We start from the raw sequence: 25,832 nt of genomic DNA, 5'->3' as shown, positions 1-25,832 counted from the left end.
CGCCTTTTTCGGGTTCACATCCAACGGAGCCTATCTCGACTGTTTCGACCGACTGGTTAATCCTTGTCACGTGATATTGTTCCTGGCCAGTGTATGGTGGAATTCCAGCACGTGACTTCGGTCCGAGGCTGTGAGTGGTGGGCAGTTGAACCACTTGACGACAATCAGCGCTACAGATCGGTTAATGAAAGGCTGGGGAGGAACAATGCTCAGCAAAGCAGTCACGATCTCAATACCCGGTCACGAACACCACGCTGGCGTGTTAGTGATCTTATAGTGAGCAGTCCAGCCTGGGTGAGCAGCCCAGCCGGGTACAGGTATTAGTGAGCTGGCCAGCTTGGAGCCTGCACCACAACTAAAGCGTGGGCTGTAATAGAGCAGCTAAGTGGGTGAGCAAGTGCCGAGAGGACTAAAGATGAGTTGGAAAGCTAAACACCTGTACCTCACAACCTACAAATACAGAAGCGCTCGGACTTCTGCAGGTTGCAGAGCTTGCACCTTCAACATTTAGCTCACATGTTTCTGACGGGACTTTCGTTTCACGATGTCCGGAATTTTGAAAGAACAGTCGCCAAACAAACTCTGAGAAGGAGAGCAGCTTGAAGAGACTATCCGACCAAATAACTCTGATCTGAAGCCGCAACTGGTATTCTTTTTGAATCCAGAGTGCAGTTTGGCAGTTGGTTTACAGATGTCCTTCCAATAGTGTGACCAAACATCCATCTAATCCCTGGGATCTGGAAACCCTGTCAACTTCTTCCAGTTCCAAGAAATCATTGCGGCAAAATAAGAAAATTTACATAAATTCGGACACAAGACTTATTCAAAAGAGAATCGCCGACTTTCGGATGCTTTTGACAGCCAAATTTGGAAAAGTGTAATCGTGTAAGTGTAACCAGTGATGAAGCTGTATCTGCTATCTAGTTCACTTCCAAACACGATGCAATTGTTCACGCAGATGCTCTTTCAGCAAGTGCCGTGCAAGTTACCGTGCAGGCAACTGTAGCGAAGTGATGACCTTGTAAGCTTGCACGTAATTACAATTAACAGCGGAACTATAACTGCAAAATAACTGAACAAAATACAACAAAGTGGTGAGTTGGTAAGCGAACCTGTGGAGAAATAATTAACATTCTACTCGGTGTAATCGGGAATATTTCAACGTTAATCAAGGAACTAGTATAAACTATAGAGGGAACTGAAGGTGTAGATTCCTCTGTATACCGTGTGCTGTATATATCAGCCAGCATTTGGTCTTATTAGAATAGCGAGTAATACTCTCAACACTTCATCTCAATAGGTTGGTAGTCTCTGCTGGATTGTAACGAGGGCAGTCTCTGCTGTCTCGAGTAACTGGACTTGAGCTGCAGTCTCTGCTGTCTCGAGTAACTGGACTTGAGCTGTAGTCTCTGCTGTCTCGAGTAACTGGACTTGAGCTGTAGTCTCTGCTGTCTCGAGTAACTGGACTTGAGCTGTAATCTCTGCTGTCTCGAGTAACTGGACTTGAGCTGTAGTCTCTGCTGTCTCGGGTAACTGGACTTGAGCTGTAGTCTCTGCTGTCTCGAGTAACTGGACTTGAGCTGTAGTCTCTGCTGTCTCGAGTAACTGGACTTGAACTGTAGTCTCTGCTGTCTCGGGTAACTGGACTTGAGCTGTAGTCTCTGCTGTCTCGAGTAGCTGGACTTGAGCTGTAGTCTCTGCTGTCTAGAGTAACTGGACTTGAGCTGCAGTCTCTGCTGTCTAGAGTAACTGGACTTGAGCTGTAGACTGTAGTCTCTGCTGTCTCGAGTAACTGGACTTGAGCTGCAGTCTCTGCTGTCTCGAGTAACTGGACTTGAGCTGCAGTCTCTGCTGTCTCGAGTAACTGGACTTGAGCTGTAATCACTGCTGTCTCGAGTAACTGGACTTGAGCTGCAGTCTCTGCTGTCTCGAGTAACTGGACTTGAGCTGTAATCACTGCTGTCTAGGGTAACTGGACTTGAGCTGTAATCTCTGCTGTCTCGAGTAACTGGACTTGAGCTGTAGTCTCTGCTGTCTCGAGTAACTGGACTTGAGCTGCAGTCTCTGCTGTCTCGAGTAACTGGACTTGAGCTGTAATCACTGCTGTCTCGAGTAACTGGACTTGAGCTGCAGTCTCTGCTGTCTCGAGTAACTGGACTTGAGCTGTAATCACTGCTGTCTCGAGTAACTGGACTTGAGCTGTAATCTCTGCTGTCTCGAGTAACTGGACTTGAGCTGTAATCTCTGCTGTCTCGAGTAACTGGACTTGAGCTGTAGACTCTGCTGTCTAGAGTAACTGGACTTGAGCTGTAATCTCTGCTGTCTCGAGTAACTGGACTTGAGCTGTAATCTCTGCTGTCTCGAGTAACTGGACTTGAACTGTAATCACTGCTGTCTCGAGTAACTGGACTTGAGCTGCAGTCTCTGCTGTCTCGAGTAACTGGACTTGAGCTGTAATCACTGCTGTCTCGAGTAACTGGACTTGAGCTGTAATCTCTGCTGTCTCGAGTAACTGGACTTGAGCTGTAATCTCTGCTGTCTCGAGTAACTGGACTTGAGCTGTAATCTCTGCTGTCTCGAGTAACTGGACTTGAACTGTAATCTCTGCTGTCTCAAGTAACTGGACTCGAGCTGTAGTCTCTGCTGTCTCGGGTAACTGGACTTGAGCTGCAGTCTCTGCTGTCTCGAGTAACTGGACTTGAGCTGCAGTCTCTGCTGTCTCGAGTAACTGGACTTGAGCTGTAATCACTGCTGTCTCGAGTAACTGGACTTGAACTGTAGTCTCTGCTGTCTCGAGTAACTGGACTTGAGCTGTAATCTCTGCTGTCTCGAGTAACTGGACTTGAGCTGTAATCTCTGCTGTCTCGAGTAACTGGACTTGAGCTGTAATCTCTGCTGTCTCGAGTAACTGGACTTGAACTGTAATCTCTGCTGTCTCAAGTAACTGGACTTGAGCTGTAATCTCTGCTGTCTCGAGTAACTGGACTTGAGCTGTAGTCACTGCTGTCTCGAGTAACTGGACTTGAGCTGCAGTCTCTGCTGTCTCGAGTAACTGGACTTGAGCTGTAATCTCTGCTGTCTCGAGTAACTGGACTTGAGCTGTAATCTCTGCTGTCTCGGGTTGCAGGACTTGAACTGTAGTCTCTGGCCTCTGCTGAATGCTCCGCTGGGTTTTGAATTCATACGACTATGGCTATTATCCAAGGGCAATAGACGATATAGTTTAAATCTCTGAGAGTGATGAAGTATAATACCGGGATCACATGATCGATTTTAATGGTTTCTGGAAATAATATCTAATAATAGATAGTGTGACCAGTCAGTGACCAGTCAGTGACCAGTCAGTGACCAGTCAGTGACCAGTCAGTGACCAGTCAGTGACCAGTCAGTGACCAGTCAGTGACCAGTCAGTGACCAGTCAGTGACCAGTCAGTGACCAGTCAGTGACCAGTCAGTGACCAGTCAGTGACCAGTCAGTGAAAGCAGATAAGCAGATAGTTAAAGCTTTACTGGGCTCCGGGTATCATGAACAGTTGAAACAAGGGGAGCTATCAAATACCACAAATAGTTTGTCTGCACTGAGTCTGCACTGAATTAATGTAATTAATTATTATCGTTAAATTAATTAAATTCTAATTTCACGCACTAGTGAGCGCGGGGCTAGTACTTAGCTAGACAATCTGTTGACACGTTTTATCACCCTAATTATAGCTCAAAAGCCTGCAAATACCTTACTATATATAGTTCTCTCACATATATTTAATAATAGCGTGATACCTGAAATAAATCAACGAAAAAACTTCAGGCATAATTTAATTGAAGTGTTTAGTAGGGAGCATCACAGCTCCCTACTAAGCACTACAATAATTTAAAGAATTTTATTCCTATGAATAAACTACAATTCACATTTATTAACTCAGGAATAGACTAGAGTAAAGACTGATTGTGCTATGTGCACTAGGTTAAGTAACAAGTTGTAACAAACATAGCACAGCAAAAACAGCAAATAGCACTGGGGCGTAGAAAGCAATGAACCATTAGAACGCTATGAAGCAATGAACGATCACTTTTAGCACTTTCGTTAGTGCCAAATGTAAATTTACGGTGCATACCCTTAACCTTGACTACAAAAAGTATAATCACAAATAATTGCTCAACTAGCCCTGGGGTCAAGCTGGGCAGATTGCCAACTACCCAATCAGATAGCACTATTCCACCCGCGTGACTTTAACACCACTGTTTGATTGGTGCACTACAAGATGGGTATGTTACCAATCTGTATATATAGTGTGTCAAAGTGAGCAGCAGGTTGTAGACTGAACACAGTGTCCCTGATCCACCTTATAGTACAGGTAGTAGCTCACAATCAGTGATTATTGGGCAGGTTGTACACAGTAGTAGCACTATAATAGAAACTATATATGGTATTAGTGACAGTGTCAAACAAACTGAACAAAGGAGCACGCCATAATTGTGTTGTGGCTAAATAAACACAATCGGAACACAAGAGCTGTGTGATTTGACTTAGGATTTAACCAGGTTGATTAGTAGAAGGGCACGTCATGCTCTCTCGGGCTAAATATCCTTGACTTGTAGCAATTATTACGGCTCACCGCTGACATCATCTTTTGATAATGACTTACATCATGTTTCAGTGATAGTCTGGATATAAATGACATATGTGGGATATTTGTAAATTGAAGGGGCCAGGGGAGCGTAATAATACTTACTTTAATAACACACTGAAGATGTTCTAAAGTGTTATCTAATCCCCCACTGGTTAAGGAAACGATTAAATGTCTCAATAATGCGATCCCTTCTTCTATACATACTATGATTGTTGATCACAAATTGCTTTTGCCCAAAACTTCATATCCCCTGTCCCCCATACCCCTGGGCCAATACCCATGATTACGACATAGTAACCTGATCTGGGAGGGGTGGTTACCCGGCCCTCTGATAGGTTGGTTTGAGGCACGTGGCTGGAATACAGCTCTCTGATTGGTTAGTGTGAGCTCCCAGTGGTTCCTGGAGCGTGATTAATGGGATTGCAGGATGACGTTATAGAAGGTGGTAGAAGGACGGGTCACATACCATGCATACCTTGAATAACCAGGTATTCAGGGGGCTGGATTCAAGTTATATCCGGGCATGTGGAACTGTTGCAGTGGGGAGCTGGTTCACATGTAACACGGTAGCGAGGAATGTCTCGGTAGCTAGGAATGTCTCGGTTTAATGCTCTGCTGAGTCTACTGTAGTGCCACTACTGTGACTAGTGGGGGAGTAGTAGGGGAGTAGTGAAGGGTGTGACTGTGCAGTGGTTTACAGCTAGGTCCTTTTAAACACCAGCTCTCTTGATCTATCAGAGCTAAAAGCTTTCAAGAAATCTGGGTGTATTAGTCCATTAGTGGTCAACAAAGCTCTGGTCTAGAGCTTACAGCTCAGTTTACAGGTCAACCTTTTGGGGGGAATGTTTAATAGGAATTAATCAGATTCACAGACATGTTGAGAAACTAGAATGGGACAGACTTTTTGTAATTTGTTAATAATAGTAGCGTTTATAAATAAGTTAGATCACAAATGAATAGCTCACATGGTCAGTAAGTACCCAGTGCGTAGATAATATACTATATAAGTTTAAATACTTTCAACACTACTATATAACAACTAATTTGAGGAAACGATGTAACAGAGTAACAGAGTAACAGAGAAACAGAGTAACAGAGTAACAGATGTAACAGAGTCGATATATTTTAATGTTGCCATGAGGTGGCAAGTCCCCAAACATCGTGGTCCGATAGTTTCATTGCGTCTTAATATAATATACGCATTGTTATCAAAACGTCGACGAGGAAATTTCTTTAACGGTAGTCAAAACTAAATAAGAAATCAAGTTTATTCTAAACAATAATCGTCGATCAAGGACAACTCAATTTTCCAGTGTATCCACATAGTTTAACACATACCAATGGTAAGTGTAAACCCAAGTGGATACCCTGAAGAATTGGGATGTGTTTGGTCAGAGAGCGTTCCAAATGTTTCAGCGATGGTATTACCAATCCTGAAACATTTGGAACGCTCTCTGATCGGTTAGTTTGAGTCACGTGACTAGAATACAGCTCTTTGATTGGGTATTGATAAGTCTCCAAATATTTGGCAAGCTCTGCTGCTCTGTGTGGTTAAGTATGCGTGTAATAATCACATAAACTATTTACACAACCCATAACAATGACAAACATTCAGAACGATCAACAAGAAGGGGAGTAGCCATTCTCAGTGTGAGATAATAATACCGACTAAAGGGTTGAGTAGGAAATATCAAAAAGTATGTAAGACTTATCATATAAAGCACTAACGAAAGTAGGAAGTTACCGATCTAATGACGGAATGTAGGAACGGTTCTCTGAGATCCGACATTTAGCTCCCGCCAAAATATTTGTCATAATTCAATAAATATGATGTTAAAAATGAATTTCATTGAACTTTGCAAGATACTGTATCGTGATTATTGAGTAATTATCCACGGAACATTCCTCGAGCTTTTTACCTTTTAAATCTCTATTTGATTAATTAAGTCACGACTGAGAAAATACACGCCGACCCTATAATACTATAATATAATAACCATTCTTTTGGAGTCTATATTAATTAAAGTGAAAGCTCCCATCGCAAAATTTAAAAACAGCGTGAATTAGAGGTTTGTCCGTACAACGCTTGAGTGCGCCTGAAATAGATGTACACAATTCGTTTTGCCTGCTTCCCTGATTCGTTATAGCCCAGGCACACTGCAGACACAGCTTTAGTATGGGGAATGCTGATGTTACTTAACTAAGCGTAAGTGGTATTATTAAGTGGTATTATTAAGTGGTTGACATATTATATCCGCGGAGAAATAATGACTCTTCGTCGGGCAATATTCAGCATGCAGGGGCGGTTCTCTGCGAGATCGCTTGGGAGAGATATTGGACTGATTCTATGTCAATAAGTAGTAAGTACAGACCAATGCAAAAAACTGAAAGAGATGACTCCAAATGAGTAATAATGTACTTTAAAGTGATATCTGAGTTCACTTAACGTTATTCACTGGCAAATGGGGTGACGCGTGACAAAGAAAAGATTTATTTTGGAACTGTATTATATGACATAATTGCAGGTACCACCCGTATTCACACTCAAACATATGACGTAATGCGTAGTAATGTAAGGGAGTATTACATGTTATTTTCTATTTCTTAGTTTAATTAAACAGATATCAACGTGATTCAAGTGAACTCTCAAGGTATGCGTGCTAGTAGTTAACTGACTCACACTTACCCACCAGGACTGCGAACTGCTTAACTAATGCCCTTATTTAGTTTCTAATTACAAAATGGGATAATTCAAATTTTCAAACACTCTAAAAGCTTATTAGGAGGTCTTGTAGGAATGGTGTTGGGCGTTGTTATAGCAAATGTAAGGAGCAAATGTAAGGAGTAAGGAGTAAGGAGTAAGGAGGCATTAAAAATAATTGCTGCCTGCGAGAGGGAGAGATACGAGTCACACAATAACCTGACGGAACTGGGCTGTGTTGGGGAGCCGTGTCAAGATGACAACCAGTAGCCTTAATGATGTTAAATTATTTGAAACTGATAACGAGATCTCTACCATTTTCACCACGTCACGTGACAGGATGCTCGGTCTCGTGACCACATGTCGCGCGTCACGTGACTGCACGTGGGCATGTCACGTGGGTACACGTGCGCGCGGCGTTCGTCTACCTGTGGCTGGCGGACAATTTTAGTGTTAAAACCAGGGAACTAGGATATGCTGACAATATTATGGAAAATATTGGTGATTATTCGTATAGCTGATAAATCATTTTCATCCCTATGTCAAACAAGTGTTTAGTATTTTATTTTGTTAAAATATTACAGGCGCACGTTCAAATTACGTCAGCACGATAATTTTAGTTCAAATAAATTACTAGCAGATTGGTCCAGAAAGAGGGCAGGATGATCGATAAGGAATTATCATACCGTTTAATTAGCTATTTTTTCAAACTTCTACTGAAACTTCTTCACCTTTTTCCCCTGCCCTCTCTGTTTTTTATTGGTCTGCGTTGGCACATGTCAGTTCCACACGTTATCAAATCTTTTTGGGGTTTCTCTCTAATTCGACCAAATTTTTACCTCCAAATATTTTTCCGTCTTTTTTTAACGTGAACATTCCAAACCACACCACATACGAAACCTAAGGTCTTACACTAGGGCTAGCTTTACTATCATCATCACCTTCATTTATTGTTTCTTTATCATTTAACCTAACTTACAATCAGTAACCAATGTTATGATGTAACCCTACAGTACCTTAATTAATTGTTCCTCAAATAAAAAATAAATTAGAAAATTAGTGAACAATTTTAATTGCTTATATTGAGTGCCGACTGCTATTGAAGTTATATCCTATATAAGTTATATAAGTTATATAAGTTATATAAGTTATATAAGTTATATAAGTTATATAAGTTATATAAGTTATATAAGTTATATAAGTTATATAAGTTATATAAGTTATATAAGTTATATAAGTTATATCCTATATGCCAGTGGAGCAATCATATTATATAATTACTGCATAATCGGAGCGCAATTAAGTAAAATCGGTTCATTAATTAAAAATACAAACCCGACGGCCAGCATAGCTTAATTATGCTTTTATACACATTAAACATTAAACCTACATATTTACAAGTATAATAAATCAAGAGGCTTGCATATAATGAACATATTGACACGGGTGCAGAGTTGAGTCTGTACGGAACCTAGTAGTTTCAGATCCTTGTTTAACTTGCCGTACAGCAAGGTCATCCACTACTTTAGCCCGGCGAGGCACATAATGACGTGGTGCCCTGAGGTAGGTTCCAGTCCCACACAACGTCCCTACACAAACACGTGACCCTTTTAGCAAACAGGCCACTGTCTTCAAAAAACTCGCATTAAACTCATCGAGTTTATTCTAATCTTCACATCTCTTACTGCATCCTCATAGTGCTATGTTTTAAGATGTTGTAGAACTAAGCGAGGTGAAGCACTAGAAAGTATTTTGTCTAGCTTTATCTAACCCTTATGTAGTAACCGTCAGTGGGATATTGGAGCCTGGCGCAGGGCGCTGGTTTATTGTGATCTTATGAACGTGTTGTTGTTCCAGACAAGGTTTTACTATTATGAGACGCGACAACTGATTGACTGATGGCAGTTAATATAACCCCGCACGTTTTGTCTTTAGTTGATATAACTTCACGATCAGTTAATGAATAGGGACCTGTCAAACTGATATCTCTCCTCAGTCTCCCGTAATATTAAATAGTGTCTAAATAATAATCTCCCGCTATATTAAAGAAAAACTGTTGTCTCCCCTATATTTAAACAAAACCACAGTTGACCGACCGAATTTCTTACGCGATTTTAATATAAAAACCTAAAACGAACCTAGCTTTTCTATTCCCAGATTGGCTCAGTTTCCAGCTCAACAATGTTGTCTATTTCAGGGTCGCAGGGAAAGAGTTTGAGGGACAATGGATTGGAACAAGATCTGATTTTGTTGAGTACCATGAAGTACCATGAAGTACTGCATGGGCATGGGACTGCAACCCCCGTGAGTAATTCTACTTTGCAAGGCTGAAGGGAAACCAAATCTGAGCGGATAACTCTTTTGTGATTCAAATGTTAAATGTGTTTATTGGTTACAATGTCGGCATTAATTAGAGATGGGACAGTGTGATAACAATGAATTAGTCCTATATCAGTCGCCACTGTTCAATGTTATATATTATACAATATATCTTAATTCAATCAGTAACCGCAGAGAGAAAACCTACCCTTGTGAATTGGTTTGTTTGTAGGGTTGTTTGTGTGTTTGTAGATTTGTTTGCAACTTGATATACGAGACGCTTAATGACTTGCACTATCTTCAACCTTGCTTTCCCCCAAGTTCAATTTCTTCCTTTTTATGAGACCCTGACCTTGAACTTCATTCTGAGAAAAGATTCAAATTTCATATAACAATACTATGATCTATTAAAATGAACACAAAATCATAAATTATAAAAATATAAATGTGATAATGTCGTAAGGCGCACGACTCTGCTTGTCGGTTTGTCGTGGTGAGAGAATGTTTGAAATAATGGTCTGAAATTGATTTCTATTTTCATAATTAAGCAATATTCACAATTCTGTTCGATTTTCGCAGTCCCGGAATGCTGTTTCCTATGTTGAGGGTAAAGTTTTCATTATGATCACCTCTTTATTTTGTAAAGTAATATAAATATTATGTTCATTTAATTGTCGACCTCCAGTCTACTGTCTAGTGGTACTGAAATATGTATACCTCATACCTCATACCTATTATAGTGAGGGACAATAAGCATAAATATAGAACAATCTGGGAACTAATTTGCTATCTACTTTTAAAATTGTTTGGGTGGTTCCTGGGACTATGGAGAACACATTCCCGCACGAGGGCGTTGGCAATAAAAATGCAAAAGGGTCAGCCAAACGTATTCTTATAATTGGTGGAAATATGTTTTATTATATTGATAAGTACTGATAGTTGGATAATATCCGGTTGGAAGAGACAACCGGATATTATCAAACTTTCAGTATTTCAATCATGAGACTAATAAACAGCGAACTACTCCATCACTTGATATATTGATAAGGTTGAACTATTTGGATTAACTAATTCTAAGATATGTGGTATTTTATAGAGCAGTATGGCGACAAAGTGATGTTCAGCTATCACATTTTCTTAATGAATTAGCTCTCAAATGATGCACCGCGAATATGCTGCGTACATTTGAGTGAAAAAGCATTAGAGAAAGTCAAATACTAATTGTTCGGATAGGTTAGCAACATGAACAAAGTTGCAGATGGAGAAATTTACGGTCCACGTTGAGTTTTTTCCCCAAAATAACCAACACACCCTCCAATTTTCACATGAATTGTAGGTTGTGTTTCTCATTAAGTCAATATAATATTACACTTTCCTGCACGGAAATGCTTGTGGCAAATTAGTTCCCAGAAAATGCTCATACTGCCCCAACTGCTCCAACTACCATCACATATCATAGAAAATTGTAAAACTGTAAATGTGAAAATGTCGTAAGTCGCACGACTCTGCTTGTTGGTTTGTCGTTGAAAGACAATGCTTACAACAATTTTATGAAATTGATTTCTATTGTTATATTTATAACTAAGTGTTCACAGTTCTATTCGATTTTAGCGTCAAACACTATTTTAACTTTCTAAGATTGAGTCAACTAAAATTTTGTTCACTTCTGTACTATGTTCACTAAACTGTTAATGTTTGCCTCTTGTATTATACTGAAGGGAGGTGTAACCTATCACAAATCATAAGTATGTTACAAAGTAGGTTTAAATATTTGTACCTGTACTTTACAATAGGTGATTGATAAAATCAATTCCCCATTCATGCTCAAAAGAATGGAGGGATTACGATGTCCCCCTGTTTTGAAGTTTTTAGTGTTCAGTGTTGCCTCAGTAACATCCCCCTCTCCGAATTGGTTGATATTGGGGTATGGGCAGTTTAACATTGTTCTTCGTAATTGAGTTGTGCGAATGTGGCTGATTGAATTGTCCAATAAATGTAATGAGCGATCACAACGAAATGGATTATATTGTATATTTGATCAAGCTGCATATTTAGTCAGATGTTTTGAATTGTGTTGAAATATCTCAATGTGCAGTGTTATGCTTCGTTCCATTACTTAGTACCTCTCTTAGTGCCTCACTTAGTGCCTCACTTAGTGCCTCACTTTATAGTGCCTCACTTAGTGCCTCACTTTATAGTGCCTCACTTAGTGCCTCACTTTATAGTGCATTACTTTATAGTGCCTTACTTTATAGTGCCTCACTTAGTGCCTCACTTAGTGCCTCACTTAGTGCCTCACTTAGTGCCTCACTTAGTGCCTCATTAAGTGCCTCACAATACATAACATGTGCTTTCTAGTTTCTACCTCATGTAGCTGTTAATAATTGAATATGATGTCGCTGTATTACATTATTAATCTATTAAGGTGCAACTTTATTAATTTGTGGGTATCTTGAAGATGGTGTTGCCATTCCCGCGAGGGTTGCTGTATCCCCCGTAATCCGTATTAACGTACAATTTGTATTAAATAATGGCCATGTCAGAGTTGGTTGTCAGGGGCAACCTAATTGCAAGTAGTTTACCTTATTGTATTAGCCTACTGTCAGCGTGTTAACCAGATGGAGACGACCGCTTTTTACCCCCAAATCACCGTCAGACCCCTTAGTTCTTGTGTAGTTGAGGAGTAGTATTTAGGGCTCTAGTTTCACCTGTTTACATGGTGAACAGTTGCTAACGGAGTTAGTGGTTGTGAGTGTTCATTAGCCTGCTGCAATCACAAGTCGATTAGTCATCAAGTTTGAAATGTTGTGAGCTTTTCAGTTTTCATTATTCGAGAAACGTTTATTGTTCTTGTTTGTTGGTTCTTGGAATGTTGGTTTGTGTAGTAAAATGATTGTTTTTTAATTGATATTCACAATTATTTTCCGTACGAAATTGATAGCCTGCAAAGTGGTGAGGCGGGTTTCATAAGTTCCGACAGTTTCCAGCTTCAATGAATATTGATTTATGTATATTGTATAAGCATTAAATTTAACCGTTAACACTGCATATAGTCTGCTTTTACACAGTAGTGGTCTTAATCTCACGCGGATCAAACTTGTTAATAGGGCACGTACCTTGCAGCTGATGATATGGTGTATTCTGCAGCTGTGTAAGAAGAAACAATCCAATATCTATTAATAATTAAGAATCGTGTAATAATAAATAAGCAATCTTAAAATTAGAATAAGCGATCTTAGAATAAAATCCTGCACAAATGAATAATTAATGAATCGTCTGGCGAAGACTAGTACATAGAACCTTAACCGTCACTGGCGTTATAATATTTTTAGGTTCATTTCATTGACCAGTTACTGTTGGAAATATAAAAGTGTAATATGTACAAAGAAAGGTTAGGAATATAGGATCGTAGGATCTGTTTATGAATATTTAGAAAGGTTAGGAATATTATAGGATCGTAGGATCTGTACAGGAATAATGAAATATTTAGAATGGTTTACATACCAACATTTAATGAGTTATCGGTTTTGAAATATTTAGAATGGTTTACATACCAATATTTAATGAGTTATCGGTTTTGTCTAACCTCGACTAAATGCATGCAACTCATTCAGACTAATAGTAATAATAGTGATAATGGGACACCTCACTACGTCTACATTAACTGCTGCCAGTTCAAACCTCCAAGCCGGGTGGTGGTGGAGGCAGGACGCAGTTCGACAGAACACTAAGCAGACTGAAGACTCACTGTGACCGGGTTTGCCGCCACATAATGGTCCTGTTCTATTATTATACCTCCGCAATCTTCCCAGTCACGCGACCTGTGTGACCTGCATTTTTTGGAGGTGAGGCAGTGCTTTAATCATCACAGCTAACCAATCGGGAATGAAAATTGAAGCGTCAAATCGGGAATTTCCGCTTCAAAAATAAACACCCGCAATTCCGTTTATGGAAATTATTGAGCGGCTTGCTAGCAGGAGTAGCCGGATATTGGCGGTGCTATGCCTGGTAAGCACCGGATATACGGATTATTATGATAATTGGAGCGCTCGTGCGTCATCTCCATTAAACGGCACTTGTTCGGCAACCTACTCCGCAAGCAGCCTCCTCCGCACGCAGCTTACTCCGCTCATAAGTGAATAATAAATGCGCGTTTATGCGGCGGTAAACGGCAAAATCGATCATTATATTGGATGAAAAACAGAGGAAATGGAGGAGTGTCAGTGCCGTTAAATCTGGTCCATATATTCTGAAGATCTTGAAAACGGTTTAAAATTAAAAACCACCATCTTTTCAGTAAATTGGATAACATGAAGATGTTAGCTTTTACTTTCATTATTTTATTACTATTAATAAGAAGCACCGTCCTGCTCCGTCCTGCTCCGTGCTGGGCGGTGAGCTTCTCTCCGGACTTATAACGTACCGTGAAATTGTTTAACACAGCAATTAAATTTCCGTAGCACCAGTTTTTGTGGCACCGGTTTCCCTAATCATAGATCGCTAAGTCTTTTAGCAAACTCGTTTGCAGCATAATGCAAGTAAAAGACCTGGAGATTCAATAGAAGCTTACATGATCTATTGAGAGTTACGTATTCTGAAGGATAGGACTCCTGCTTACCTACCTCTATACTCTATTATTTAGTTTTACGTCCAGCAGAGTTCAGGCTGTGTTATTTCGTTATAAGTCCTCATCCTATACACTATAGCATCAGTTATTCTAAAGAACATATCCAGAGTCGTGAACTTAAGAAGCAGGGTAATCCTACTAATCGTTAATACACACTACATAATTTAGGCGAGCTTCAATTTGAGGGATAGTTTATCGCTATTTCACGAAACACACTTGACACTGTATAATTTAGGCGAGCTTCAATTTGAGGGATAGTTTATTGCTATTTCACGAAACACATTGCACAATTTAGGACAGCTTCAATTTGAATGCCAGTTTATTGTTATAATTACACAAAACAAGTCAATAATTTAGGCTAACTTCAATTTTAACGTTACTTTATCGTTATTATTGCTCGGTACATCAATTTAGACTAGCTTTAATTTGAACGGATTTATTATTCACATGATCTTGTGACATGACCCAACCCTAACAGTAATTTGATTCATACTCAGTATCTCTCGTAGTAACTTTATGATTAGAACTAACTTAAAATGTTCGTTAATTATCACATTCCATCTTAATTAATAACAATATGTTGCATAACACCTGTACCAGCATTGTTATAGATTACACATAATTCGGGGGTTGTGCAAGTTTGGCAATCCAATCATATTGTTCATGTTTGTTATCTGATGTTTGTATGATGATACGGACTACTGTAGCTAGTTTTATACAAAACTATTCAACTCGTATAGTATGCTGTTTTCTTATACTAATGACAATCCATTTAATTGGTCTCTTGAATAGCATATTATCACTTATTTGATATTTTGGTGTTGGTAAATAAGTAAATATGCGATGACTCATGCGATTATTGCTTCTTAAGAATCCATCTCACATTCTTTAGCTGACACTGGTTATAATCACATAACTCCACATTCTTGCTAATCCAGGAGGCAAGTAACTGAACATGTCAGGACCCAACCTTCCCAAACTACAAGATGCTATAAACCTCAGAACTACCGACACTAGTATAATCACTCACTATCAGATACAGGTGACTAAATCTGACTAATTGGGTTTTAAGTAGTGCGATGAGTAACTATTAATCATTAATTATACCATAAATTTAGCCAAAATGTTTACTATGTTCTTACATCTTTAAATATTTATGAATTTTAGCAACTTCTAACTAAGTAACTAACTGTAAGTCCTGATCCATTAAAAAAAGATATAATAAGCTGCTTATATGGTTATTCAGCCACTTATTTGACTATGTATCATAAAGATATAATAAACTGTTTATTTGATTATTCAGCCACTTATTTGACTATGTATCATAAAGATATAATAAGCTGCTTATTTGATTATTCAGCCACTTATTTGACTATGTATCATAAAGATATAATAAGCTGCTTATTCGATTATTCAGCCACTTATTTGACTATGTATCATAAAGATATAATAAGCCACTGATTTGACTATGTATCATAAAGATATAATAAGCTGCTTATTTGATTATTCAGCCTCTTATTTGACTATCATAAAGATATAATAAGCTGCTTATTTGATTATTCAGCCTCTTATTTGACTATAATGTATAATAATACATGATAACCCCAGAGTGCTCTGGAACTAAGGTTGGACTCTTTTGATGGAGATCCTCGAACTGTTCACTGCAGTGTTAGCAGTCTCCCTAGTCCAGTCAGAAACTCTTTTTACTCGGGTAATTATAATAGTTGTTTAATGGAGTAATTACCTCATTAGTTAATTATTGTCTACTTATAGCGTCATGTAAATATCATTTTAACATTTGTAAGCGGCCATCTACTTAGGACGTCCGGCAAATAGGGTGGGGGTGGTTTTGAAATTTCGGACAAATCCGAACAAGGGGGGGGGGTGGTTTCTGAAATTAATCCGGACGTCCGGAAATTTTGGCAGAATTAACGAAAAAGTCCCATTTATTTCAACTCTTTGACACTAATTACTTTGTAAGTTTAGATCCCTGTATTTTGAACGAGAATTCGATTCCCAGAGCAGCTTATGAGAGCCGAGTTTTATTCGTACTCTTAAAAGTAGCTGGAGATCCGGATGTCCGGGGGAGGGGGGGGGGGTGGTTTTGAAAATTCGGACACACCCGGACAGGGGGAGGGTGGTGGTCGGCGGACCTCCTAAGTAGATGGCCCCTTACACCGATAACTCCAGATCCAGGCAATATATTGCTAGCAGAGAATATCAGACGGAACAGTAAATACCTGACCCAGCTTTTGACATGCAGAGTTAAATCCGCTCCTATTGGGCTCCTACATCCTACCATGTTAGTGTGATGTGTTTAACTTTCACTTTCACTTTCTGTTATAACAGCTCCTACTGAGCCCATCTATCCTACATTGTTAGTGTGAGCTGTGTCACTTTCACTTTCTCTTTCTGTTATTACAGCATCTATTGGGCTCATACATCCTACCATATTAAAGTGAGCTGTTTTAATTTCACTTTCACTTTCTGTTACAACACTGAAAGCTCTTACCATTCTTTCCGATGTAGTTTTTACATAACTCATCTGCGAAATTCCGACAGGGGTTTGAGAACAAAAGCTCAAGCAACTACTGGCGACACTACTCGAGGTGCAATAAGCGCCAAGCCCAGAACAGCAGCTGTAACTGTCAGTGCTGTTCCTGCAACAGAGCCCGTTACATCCCACCGAACAGAGGAGCGTAAAACAAAAAAATCTGCTCAGAATCAGCGATTCATGATCATTCGAACAGCTCCAGCAAAAACAAACAAAGGGCCTCCTGTAGAGTCTAATCGTAAAACTAAGAGGGCCAATTCGGCCAAGTTTCAGGAGCCGCTAAGAGCCCGGTCTTCAGTGCGACGTAGATCAGAAAGTTTCACCACCCGCACCAGGACTACCTCAGAACTGGGCACTAACAATCGGTCTTTTAGTGCGGAGCCCCGGAGAAATGGTGTTTCACTGAACTCCAAACGTGAACAAAACATAGCGTGGTCCCGGACTAAAGGGAGTCAGGGGTTGTCCTTGTCTAATATCTGCAGACCCCTGCCGATTTCTTATAACAACTTTCTTGTACAAACCACATCTTCAACTTGATTGAGAGATTATGGCACTATTGTTTGTTGTTGATATTATTTTGTAATTCCACTGAAAGCTAAAATCATTTTATTTTGTAACTACTGTTGAACATGGCTCTTACTAAATGGCCCAAAAATTATCACGTATCTTGGGTTGTTACGGTTTTGCAGCCGAACAAAATTGTTTTACAGAAGTCCCAATCCCGACCATAACCTTTTCCATTGTTAATGGACTAACGCGCCGCGCTACTTCGTAGCACTAGCAGTTGCCTCGGCCGGGGCGCGATGAGATTGCGACCGTTCTGCATTCTGTGTAAATTTGGGGCCATCTACTTTGTACTTAGGACGTACGTACGTCCAGCAAATAGGGACAAGGGAGGGGTGGTTTTGGAATTTCGGACAAATCCGGGGAGGGGGATCGTTTCTGAAAATCCGGACGTCCGGAAACTTTGGCAGAAGTATAAACGAAAAAACCAATTTATTTCAACTCTTTGACACTAATTTGTAATTACTCTGTAACATGTAAGTTTAGATCCCTGTAATATTTTGAAAGCGAACTTAAATGTACTTAAATGTAACTGTGCTAAACTTGTTCAACACTAAATCAATGTATTATTGATTATTGCGTATTTTAAGTAACTACACATTTTATTAACAATGTTTACATAGCCATGTGTATACGCGTACTGCGTGACGCGCTTGTTTCACGAGTAGAATGCCGCCTTCAGCGGTCGCGCGCTACTGCAAGCGAAAGGGCTCTCATGGTTAGAGCAATTAACAATGAATTTGAATTGGTTTATTTGTACTTTGGAGAACTTCGACGCGCCGCGCAAACTATCATTCTTACTTCACATCGACTAGATCGTTGCTCTGTTAGTTCGCAGGGCAACGATCTGGAAGGATTGACGTCGTCAATCAAATATGTACTCTGATCTCAAGAGTAACCGAAAAACCGGACGTCCGGGGGAGGGGTGGTTTTAGAAAATTCGGACACCCGGACAAAGGGAAGGGTTGTATCACGTTGTGACCCCCACGGTCGTTTCACTATGCTGTAGAGTTTCACTATGCTGTAGAGTTTCTACGAGCACTCGTGCGCGGCGGGTCATACAACGTATGACAAGGGATCAGGGGGTGGTTTGTAGTTTTACAACCTACCAGGACGCGCGCGCCGAGTTGGACTCGTCAACTGTCCAATATTTGGAACAAATATTTTACGAGTATCACCCGTTAAGGGGCGCTCCTACTAAATCGCTCGCCCAAATTTTTAGAATATTCTTGTGAAAAGGCCCTTTGGGTATGAAATTGATCCAAATTGATGTATTTTTGGACGCTGATTCCGAATAACCCCCCATGACGTAGGGTAAAAATGCTTTCCTAGAGAGTTATGGGCAAAAAACCGTTTTGGTCACGTGACAGGCTAGTAAAACATGAATTCGATTGTTTAGGGGCTTAGGGCTCGGGTTAGGGTTAGGGTTGTGGTAAGGGTTATGGATAGCTTCGGGGTTGTGGTTAGGGTTAGGGTTGGGATTACGGTTTATGTAAAACCGTTTTGTACGGCTGCAAAACCATAAAAACCAAAGTCACGTGGAATTTTTGGGCGAGCGAATTAGTAAAAGCCGTTAAGGGGTGGTCTGAAAATTTGCGATTTTGGCGAACGTTTTAATATGGCCCCTTTGTAAATAATATGGCCCTTTTGTAATTAATGCTGATTTTGATTTAATGGTAAGCTATTTAAAGTTTTCACATAGCCATGTCATGTGCCCATGTGTCTACGCGTGCTGCGTGACGCGCGTTCGGCGGTCGCGCGCAATTAACTGCAAGTGAGAGGGCTCTGGTCAGAGCAATTTAAAATTAAGATCTAGGCATGCAAAAAGTTGTACTTCAAATCTTTATATATTATCTTCACGATTACTTTAAAACCAAAACTAACTCGAATCCTAAAGCATAAACAGCTTAATTATCGTTTAACAAGCCTGTCACGTGCGCGCGTTTGACAAAAATTGTTATTTGCTCATAACTGGTAAAAATAATTTCATGCTATTTATGTAATGCTAATTATGTAATTGTTTTTATGGGGTACGATTTCCTATGATATTGGAGTTATTGAATTATGTAATAGGTCTTATTCGAAATCAGCGTAAAAAATACATCGAGGGCCAAAAGTTAGTATACATACGTACGTTGGCCTTTATAGCTCAGTCACTGAGTGCCTGATTGAAATAATTCTTTCTGGTGTTACTCACTATCACCACTCATTCGAGGAATATGTCAACTCAAAGATTATTTATGTTCATTTTTGTTGAACGATATTTTGAACAATTTGATCGAGCCAAATTGTATAAGGCTCAAATATGAATCATGGCGGTGGCATCCAACGTAGGTACCGTACATTGACTTTTGGCCTCCCCTGTATTAATCGGTTAATTCTGAGTTTATGTACACCTTTGTTATCACATAAGATCCTTATATTAACAGTAGCTGCTGTTTTTACGGAAAACATGAACATTTAAAAAGAAATATAAGAGACTCCCGGTTTTTGCAAAATGTTCGCCTCGTAAAAATGACGTTCCCTCAAAATAGTATTTTACCTGGCAAACCATTCCCTATGCGTGTTGCTTTTTTCAAGCTTTTTGCTTATGTGAGAGAAGCGAGCAAAAAATTAGCAAGCTGGACAAAATTTCACCTGTCTATTGTGTCATCAATTTTACCTAAGTTAAGTCAGAATTCACACACCACATGTACCTCAAATAGCCCACTGGCAAAATCATTTTTCTACAGAACCCATATACTGTGGAATGGACTCCCTTTACAGGTAAGACAGATTGTGTCTACTAGTCTTTTCAAAGCTGAGGTCACTAAGCATCTATGGAAATGTTTATTGGATAGTGAAACAACAGTCTAGCCTAGTCTCTTTGCTCCCCATATTATTATTATTTTTGTTTTATTAATTTTTGTATCTACCTTCCTATACTTTCAACATCATATCACACTTCACCCGCACACCTTTTCACACATTAATGACCATTTCAGACCTGTATCTAATGTATCTGGAATTTGACGTATTGAAATACAAATTTTGACTCTATATCCACAGTTATTCACCATGGATTTGTTTGTTATTAAATGGATTTGTTTGTTATTAAATAGTTTTTCATAAATTTTTGGATTTAGATTAATTCGATGTAATGGGTCCAAGTTACTGCGGACATAGTTCACTATGTGTTTACCGTGTTTGGGTGCCCATCATATTTTACAGATGGGGGCGATATTTTGAACGATCCTATTTTATATTCATCTATTGCTGTACTCTGTAAAATTTGAAAAGTATTTAATAAAAAAAACAGTGGGCCTTTGCGTACTGCGCCACAGGATCAATGGTCAATTGTGAGATTGAAGTTTTCTTTACCTTGTCTGGGGAGTCCCAGCGACCATCTGCATCAGACCATATGTGGCACGGTCTGATGGTCCCCACTGTCATAAGCATTCTTGAAATTGTTGTTTTCTTGACTATTACTTTATGGCCATGGTGCACCATGAAACGTTACACCACTGATATACCCCTAATTTCTTTTGTAGGTTGTGATATTCTTTAACAGAAAAAATTTACCAGGGGTGTACAATTTCTTTCAAGACAATAAAACTGTTCTGAATCATTTCTTGAGCTTGACTAAGGGGTGTCTACCAGTTGTTTTCATAATACAAATTACTCTTTTGACCTTAGCATTAGCACCATGTTTCTTTTAATGATATTCACTTATTTTTATCTTTCACCTGTCCTATTAGCTTGTCCATACAGGGTTGCACAAAAATTGACTTTCTTCAAAGTTTAAAAAGAAAGATGTTTATAATCGTAACTCTTTTGGGTGCATGTTCTTGTTTGTAATGTATAATCATTTAGAAATATGATATGAGTTATGGGATCCTCAACACTGTATCCTCCTCCTTCTGCATTCATGAATGGACAATTGAGTAACCGAGCATCTGCAATACTGAATGCAGGTATCTTAATCGTATCTAATTAGTTTAGCAATGTGAACTTTTTAGAAGTATTTTACCTCTTACTTGAACCTAAAATATATTCAAGCAGTCCAATTATTGGCTTCATGTTTTCATCTAAAATTAAAATCGTTTCAGCGAACCCAAGTTGTAACTCGCTGAATCTACTGGAGTTGGATGAACTGCTTGGCTGGGCTGAAAGTGCAAAGTCCACCCCACACCAATCAGCTGCATTAGACGAACTTGACAAGTTGCTTGGGGAATTCAACATTGAAACAGTGGATAGACTTGAAAAAAGGATAGCAGAGGTCAGACCACAACTCAACAGAGCATCCAGTTTTCATACTTCAGAGGGAGACATAAGGTCTCATGTACAGAATAAAGTTCCAATGACTTTGGAGAGTAGAGTGTTCAGTGAGCCTAGATTTGAGACTTGTAACCCTGAGCCTGATCTAACACCCGTAAGACCAATGTCTCCCCCTCTCAACAACACCAACAACACCAGCACTCCAATGGATGATATCCTCAAGAAAGAATATCCACCTGAGATACTACACAACTTCTTTGGTAGGAGGAATATAACAGATACTCAGAGTGAAATGTCATCGGTTGTTCCCCGGAACACACTCTCTCACACTCCTTCAGTATGTAGCTCTGTGTCAAGATATTCACAATCGTTCAGCTCTTCTGAGAAAGCCAGTAACTACACCATGTTTTCTCTCCCGCATCGCAGGGAGGTATATAATCAGGTACCTTCTATGGGTACTATAAACCCTAAATTTAGCACTTTGTTAAGTCAGAATACACGGTATGACCTGAACACTCTGAGCAGTAATGCGAGCAAGAGAAATAATACAGGGACTCTCAAGAGCAATGCTAGTACGTTGAGAGCAAATGGTCATGGTGGTCAGCCTTTGAAGGCTACACGTAAAAAGAGGAGGTGTAAATTTTTACTTTGTACACCTGTATAATATAGTATAGTATAGTTCTATGTTTACACTTTTACAGTTCTACAGTACACTACAAGGTTTCAGGAAGTATAAGTCTATTTGAGCAAACTTGTAAATTAGTCTGAGTGTGAGACAGAGCCTGTTTTTCCTGGAATGTGGTGGTTGAGGTTGCAAAAGATGCTTAATTAAATTTGATAAATCAGTTGGTGTTTCATATTGTCTGACAAGAAATGTATGTGTTATTTATTTGAAAAGTTTCTCAAGTTTTGTTTGAAATCCTTGTGCGGCTGGACCAATTCTGTTGCAACCAATCGTGTTGCTATTAACATAATGTTAGAGCAAACAGACAGAGAGAAACCCTGCAATTCTTGGTTACTTGAACAAAATTGGAGAAATGTCACGTGTTTGCAAAATAATTTATAAGTTGTTGGTTGATTTTATCAGATTGTCGCACAGAGCATGGGCAAATATTTTATTTTTGTACTCGTTTTTTGTTTTATTAAACATAATAATATAAACTTTCAGATTTATTTTGACTCATTCCTGATTACCTAGCACAAACTAATTTTGATTTGCTACCCTGCAACACACAAGTACGATATGTTATAAATTATATGAGGTGACAATGTCACGATTTTGTGGAGACTTAGTTTGAAATAATTCAGATCTTGGGTTCAGATAACAAGGTTCTGTTTATAGAAAATACCTTAAATCTAACGTAATACTTACTTTCAAGTGAAACATGGTGTAACTTGACAGCTACGAATTATTTGTTGTTTAATTTTTACAGGGATTTATATAAAATTAGAACCAGAGCATAGAAAATTAGAAACGTTTATTTTGAGTATCACAGTGTATAATTGTACAACGCTTTTCGATATTGACTAACTTTATTGATACCATATCACATTACATGTAACCTTAATTTTATTAAAATATGTTACATTGTTTTAAATAAACTTTCATTTAATTAACTTACCAACCTATTTTTAAAGTTCTCAAAGTAAGCTGGACCTTACGTTACAGTACATTGCAACATATTCGAATAACTCTAATTATCAAGTAGATTAAACTAATTAGTATGAACTATGAAGATTTATTTAATGAGATATATTATGTTATATAATAATAATTGCAAATAAACACAAACGTGCTTACTTTTCATAGTAAAACTTATTATTTATATGTTCGATTTGTTACCGTAATTTTCGTGATAACTTTAACTCTAACTCGTTTCATTGCTGAAGATCGAAAGTATCAGATTTCATATAATTTAAATTTTCAATCTGCTCGTACAACGTGTATAAGATTTCATTAAATAATTCTTTACACTGGCACACTGTGTTGCTAAACTTTTAATTTAATTTTTTAATAAATTTAATTTATTATATTAACTCGCTACTATAGATTACATATAGACAGGTATGGTGGAGTTAAATAAAATGACAATAGAGAAGTTGTCAACTCTGACGGGTAAGATTCTAACAGATGTGAGTTACACGAATGAGATATCCACAGTACTGGACCTGGTCACCGAGGAGCAGAACTCTGAGATTCTCACCTTGGCTGCCATCTCATCTCTTAAAAAGGTTCGTTCTTTCTTCCTGTACGTGTCGTATAATAGTAGGTACGAATTTATTGTATTAGCAACTCACCTTGTTGGCCATCATTTTCTCAACAACCCTTTTCAGATATACGATAAGTTGCTGACAAACTCGTGGATGTTCGACGTAAAAGGAGACACAAAAGAAACAGAAGAGAAAGAAGTATCCGAGTACAGAGACTGGATGAGAGACACTTACAACGAGGTGTTCTGTGCTATCTGCTCTAAAATAAACTCACTATCTCCTGAAATACTGGAGTCAGCCTACGCCACTTCTCTCTCCTTTCTAAGTGCTGAGACTGTGTTTGTGAAGCTGTCACGTGACAGAGCCGGTGTGTTTATTGAGCACATTCTTATCTCCAAACAGTCAGAGTTAGTAACACGGCTCTCGAATGAGGTGTCTGATTTAGATTGGAAGTATGCTACTTTAAGAGGGATTGAGAGATTTTCAAAGAAACATTCTGCAGAAACTCATGTAGACATGTCTCCGTTTGTTTATCAGTTGTTGTCCTCAGTTGATATCTCAGAATTCACATCATCTGAGCACACGGAAAAGAAACGTAAAACAGATGCTTCTAAAACAATATTCCACATTTGTAAAGCTTATAATTCCACTTGGATCCAGTTTCTAAAGATGCCCAAATCCAAGGAGTTGTATCACACAATCCTCTCCAGTCTTCACGAGAAAGTGATACCTCACATGCAGAATCCCAAACTTCTTATCGACTTCCTGGTGGACTCGTACGATCTGGGAGGTACAACTAGTCTGCTCGCTCTCAACAGTCTGTTTATCTTGATAACAGAGTATAATCTAGACTACCCTTCCTTCTATCCAAAACTCTACAGAATGCTGACAGCTGACTTGCTCCACGCCCCCTATGTCACCAGGTTCATCTCAATGTTGGACACATTCCTAAAGTCACCCCTCCTCCCCGCGTACTTGGTCGCAGCGTTCGCTAAACGTCTCGCGCACAACTCCCTACAAGCGCCTCCCCACGTGATAGTTATAGTGGTGAGGGTAATAACTAACCTGATTAAGCTACACCCCAGTGTTAAGAGACTGGTACACAGGGGACCTGACCACGCTGCTGTAAGAGAGGACCCCTTCCTTCCTGCTGAACAGGACCCTGCGCAGTGCAACGCTCTGCAGTCATCACTCTGGGAGTTAGAGGTGCTGGCTGAACATTACTGTCCGGGTATTGCTACTACTGTTAAAACTCTGAGGAAACCTACTGATGAGATTTTAGTGGGGTTAGGTTTGGAGAAGGGGTATGATGGCTTGTTTAAGGAGTATTTGAAGATGTGGAGTAAGGATCCTCCTTTAGAGTTTACTGAACCACTTACTTTTAACCAATCAGAATATGCTGACATCTTTACTTTTTAATTTAGATTTATAGGGTTGAATTACTTATTATTAACTTATTGAACTTTATCTCTGTTTTTAAATTATTGACGGTCTGCATCGATATTTTTTAGAATATTCTAAAATTCTAACCACAAACATTGCGTTTAATATTGATTCTAATAAATTCTCAACAAAGGTAGGAACTAGGATCTAGAATATTCCATCGCTTTTATGAACAATACAAAAAGTCTTTCCACCCAGCTAATAAGTTTAAGCGTGAAAAAATAGAGAAATATTTGCTCTCTGAAAGAGTACAGGGTGGACTGGTGGTGGAAATTTAATGAACCCTGGAGCAACAGACAACACAAATATAATTACACACATTTCACTGTACACTGTGTATTAGAACCACTTGTAGTATATTAGATTACCTGGTTCTGTGTGGTTAGGTGGGTTAAGAGAGTGCTATCACGTGGTTCTCAGGTCACGTGGTTCTCAGGTCACGTGGTTCTCAGGTCACGTGACACGTGGTTCTCTGGTCACGTGACACGTGGTTCTCTGGTCACGTGACACGTGGTTCTCTGGTCACGT

At 39.1% G+C, this 25,832-nt stretch overlaps 3 protein-coding genes across 3 annotated transcripts; all 3 read left to right on the top strand.

The window, feature by feature from the left end:
• The first annotated feature begins 15,213 nt into the window (after window positions 1-15,213).
• LOC134812738 (uncharacterized) lies at window positions 15,214-17,947 on the top strand. Its single transcript, XM_063820281.1, has 4 exons — window positions 15,214-15,317; window positions 15,884-15,986; window positions 16,466-16,577; window positions 16,838-17,947. The coding sequence occupies exons 1-4, from the start codon at window positions 15,231-15,233 to the stop codon at window positions 17,364-17,366; spliced, it is 831 nt and encodes a 276-aa protein (XP_063676351.1). The 5' UTR covers window positions 15,214-15,230; the 3' UTR covers window positions 17,367-17,947.
• A 3,291-nt stretch (window positions 17,948-21,238) lies between these two features.
• On the top strand, window positions 21,239-23,516 carry LOC134812672 (uncharacterized). Its single transcript, XM_063820173.1, has 2 exons — window positions 21,239-21,346; window positions 21,482-23,516. Exons 1-2 carry the CDS (start codon window positions 21,262-21,264, stop codon window positions 22,312-22,314), a joined length of 918 nt encoding a protein of 305 aa, XP_063676243.1. The 5' UTR covers window positions 21,239-21,261; the 3' UTR covers window positions 22,315-23,516.
• A 182-nt stretch (window positions 23,517-23,698) lies between these two features.
• LOC134812904 (nucleolar complex protein 4 homolog) lies at window positions 23,699-25,397 on the top strand. The gene is made up of 2 exons (XM_063820510.1): window positions 23,699-23,882; window positions 23,985-25,397. The coding sequence occupies exons 1-2, from the start codon at window positions 23,718-23,720 to the stop codon at window positions 25,278-25,280; spliced, it is 1,461 nt and encodes a 486-aa protein (XP_063676580.1). The 5' UTR covers window positions 23,699-23,717; the 3' UTR covers window positions 25,281-25,397.
• Window positions 25,398-25,832: the final 435 nt, after the last annotated feature.

Source organism: Bolinopsis microptera, chromosome 3 (genome assembly GCF_026151205.1).
Source record: "Bolinopsis microptera isolate Bmic1 chromosome 3, MBARI_Bmic_1.0, whole genome shotgun sequence".
Taxonomy (NCBI): Eukaryota; Metazoa; Ctenophora; class Tentaculata; order Lobata; family Bolinopsidae; genus Bolinopsis; species Bolinopsis microptera.
The sequence above is the reverse complement of the archived record's forward strand: the minus strand, read 5'-3'. Positions and strand labels throughout refer to the sequence as shown.

Excerpts from the sequence above, each read along its gene's own strand:
- LOC134812738 (XM_063820281.1), top strand. The coding sequence starts at position 15,231 with ATGTCAGGACCCAACCTTCCCAAACTACAAGATGCTATAAACCTCAGA. Across the intron at positions 15,318-15,883 it reads TCACTCACTATCAGATACAG|AGTGCTCTGGAACTAAGGTT; the intron begins GTGACTAAATCT and ends TGATAACCCCAG. Across the intron at positions 16,578-16,837 it reads GGGCTCCTACATCCTACCAT|GGGTTTGAGAACAAAAGCTC; the intron begins GTTAGTGTGATG and ends AAATTCCGACAG.
- LOC134812904 (XM_063820510.1), top strand. The coding sequence starts at position 23,718 with ATGGTGGAGTTAAATAAAATGACAATAGAGAAGTTGTCAACTCTGACG. Across the intron at positions 23,883-23,984 it reads CCATCTCATCTCTTAAAAAG|ATATACGATAAGTTGCTGAC; the intron begins GTTCGTTCTTTC and ends AACCCTTTTCAG.
- LOC134812672 (XM_063820173.1), top strand. The coding sequence starts at position 21,262 with ATGGGATCCTCAACACTGTATCCTCCTCCTTCTGCATTCATGAATGGA. Across the intron at positions 21,347-21,481 it reads ATCTGCAATACTGAATGCAG|CGAACCCAAGTTGTAACTCG; the intron begins GTATCTTAATCG and ends AAATCGTTTCAG.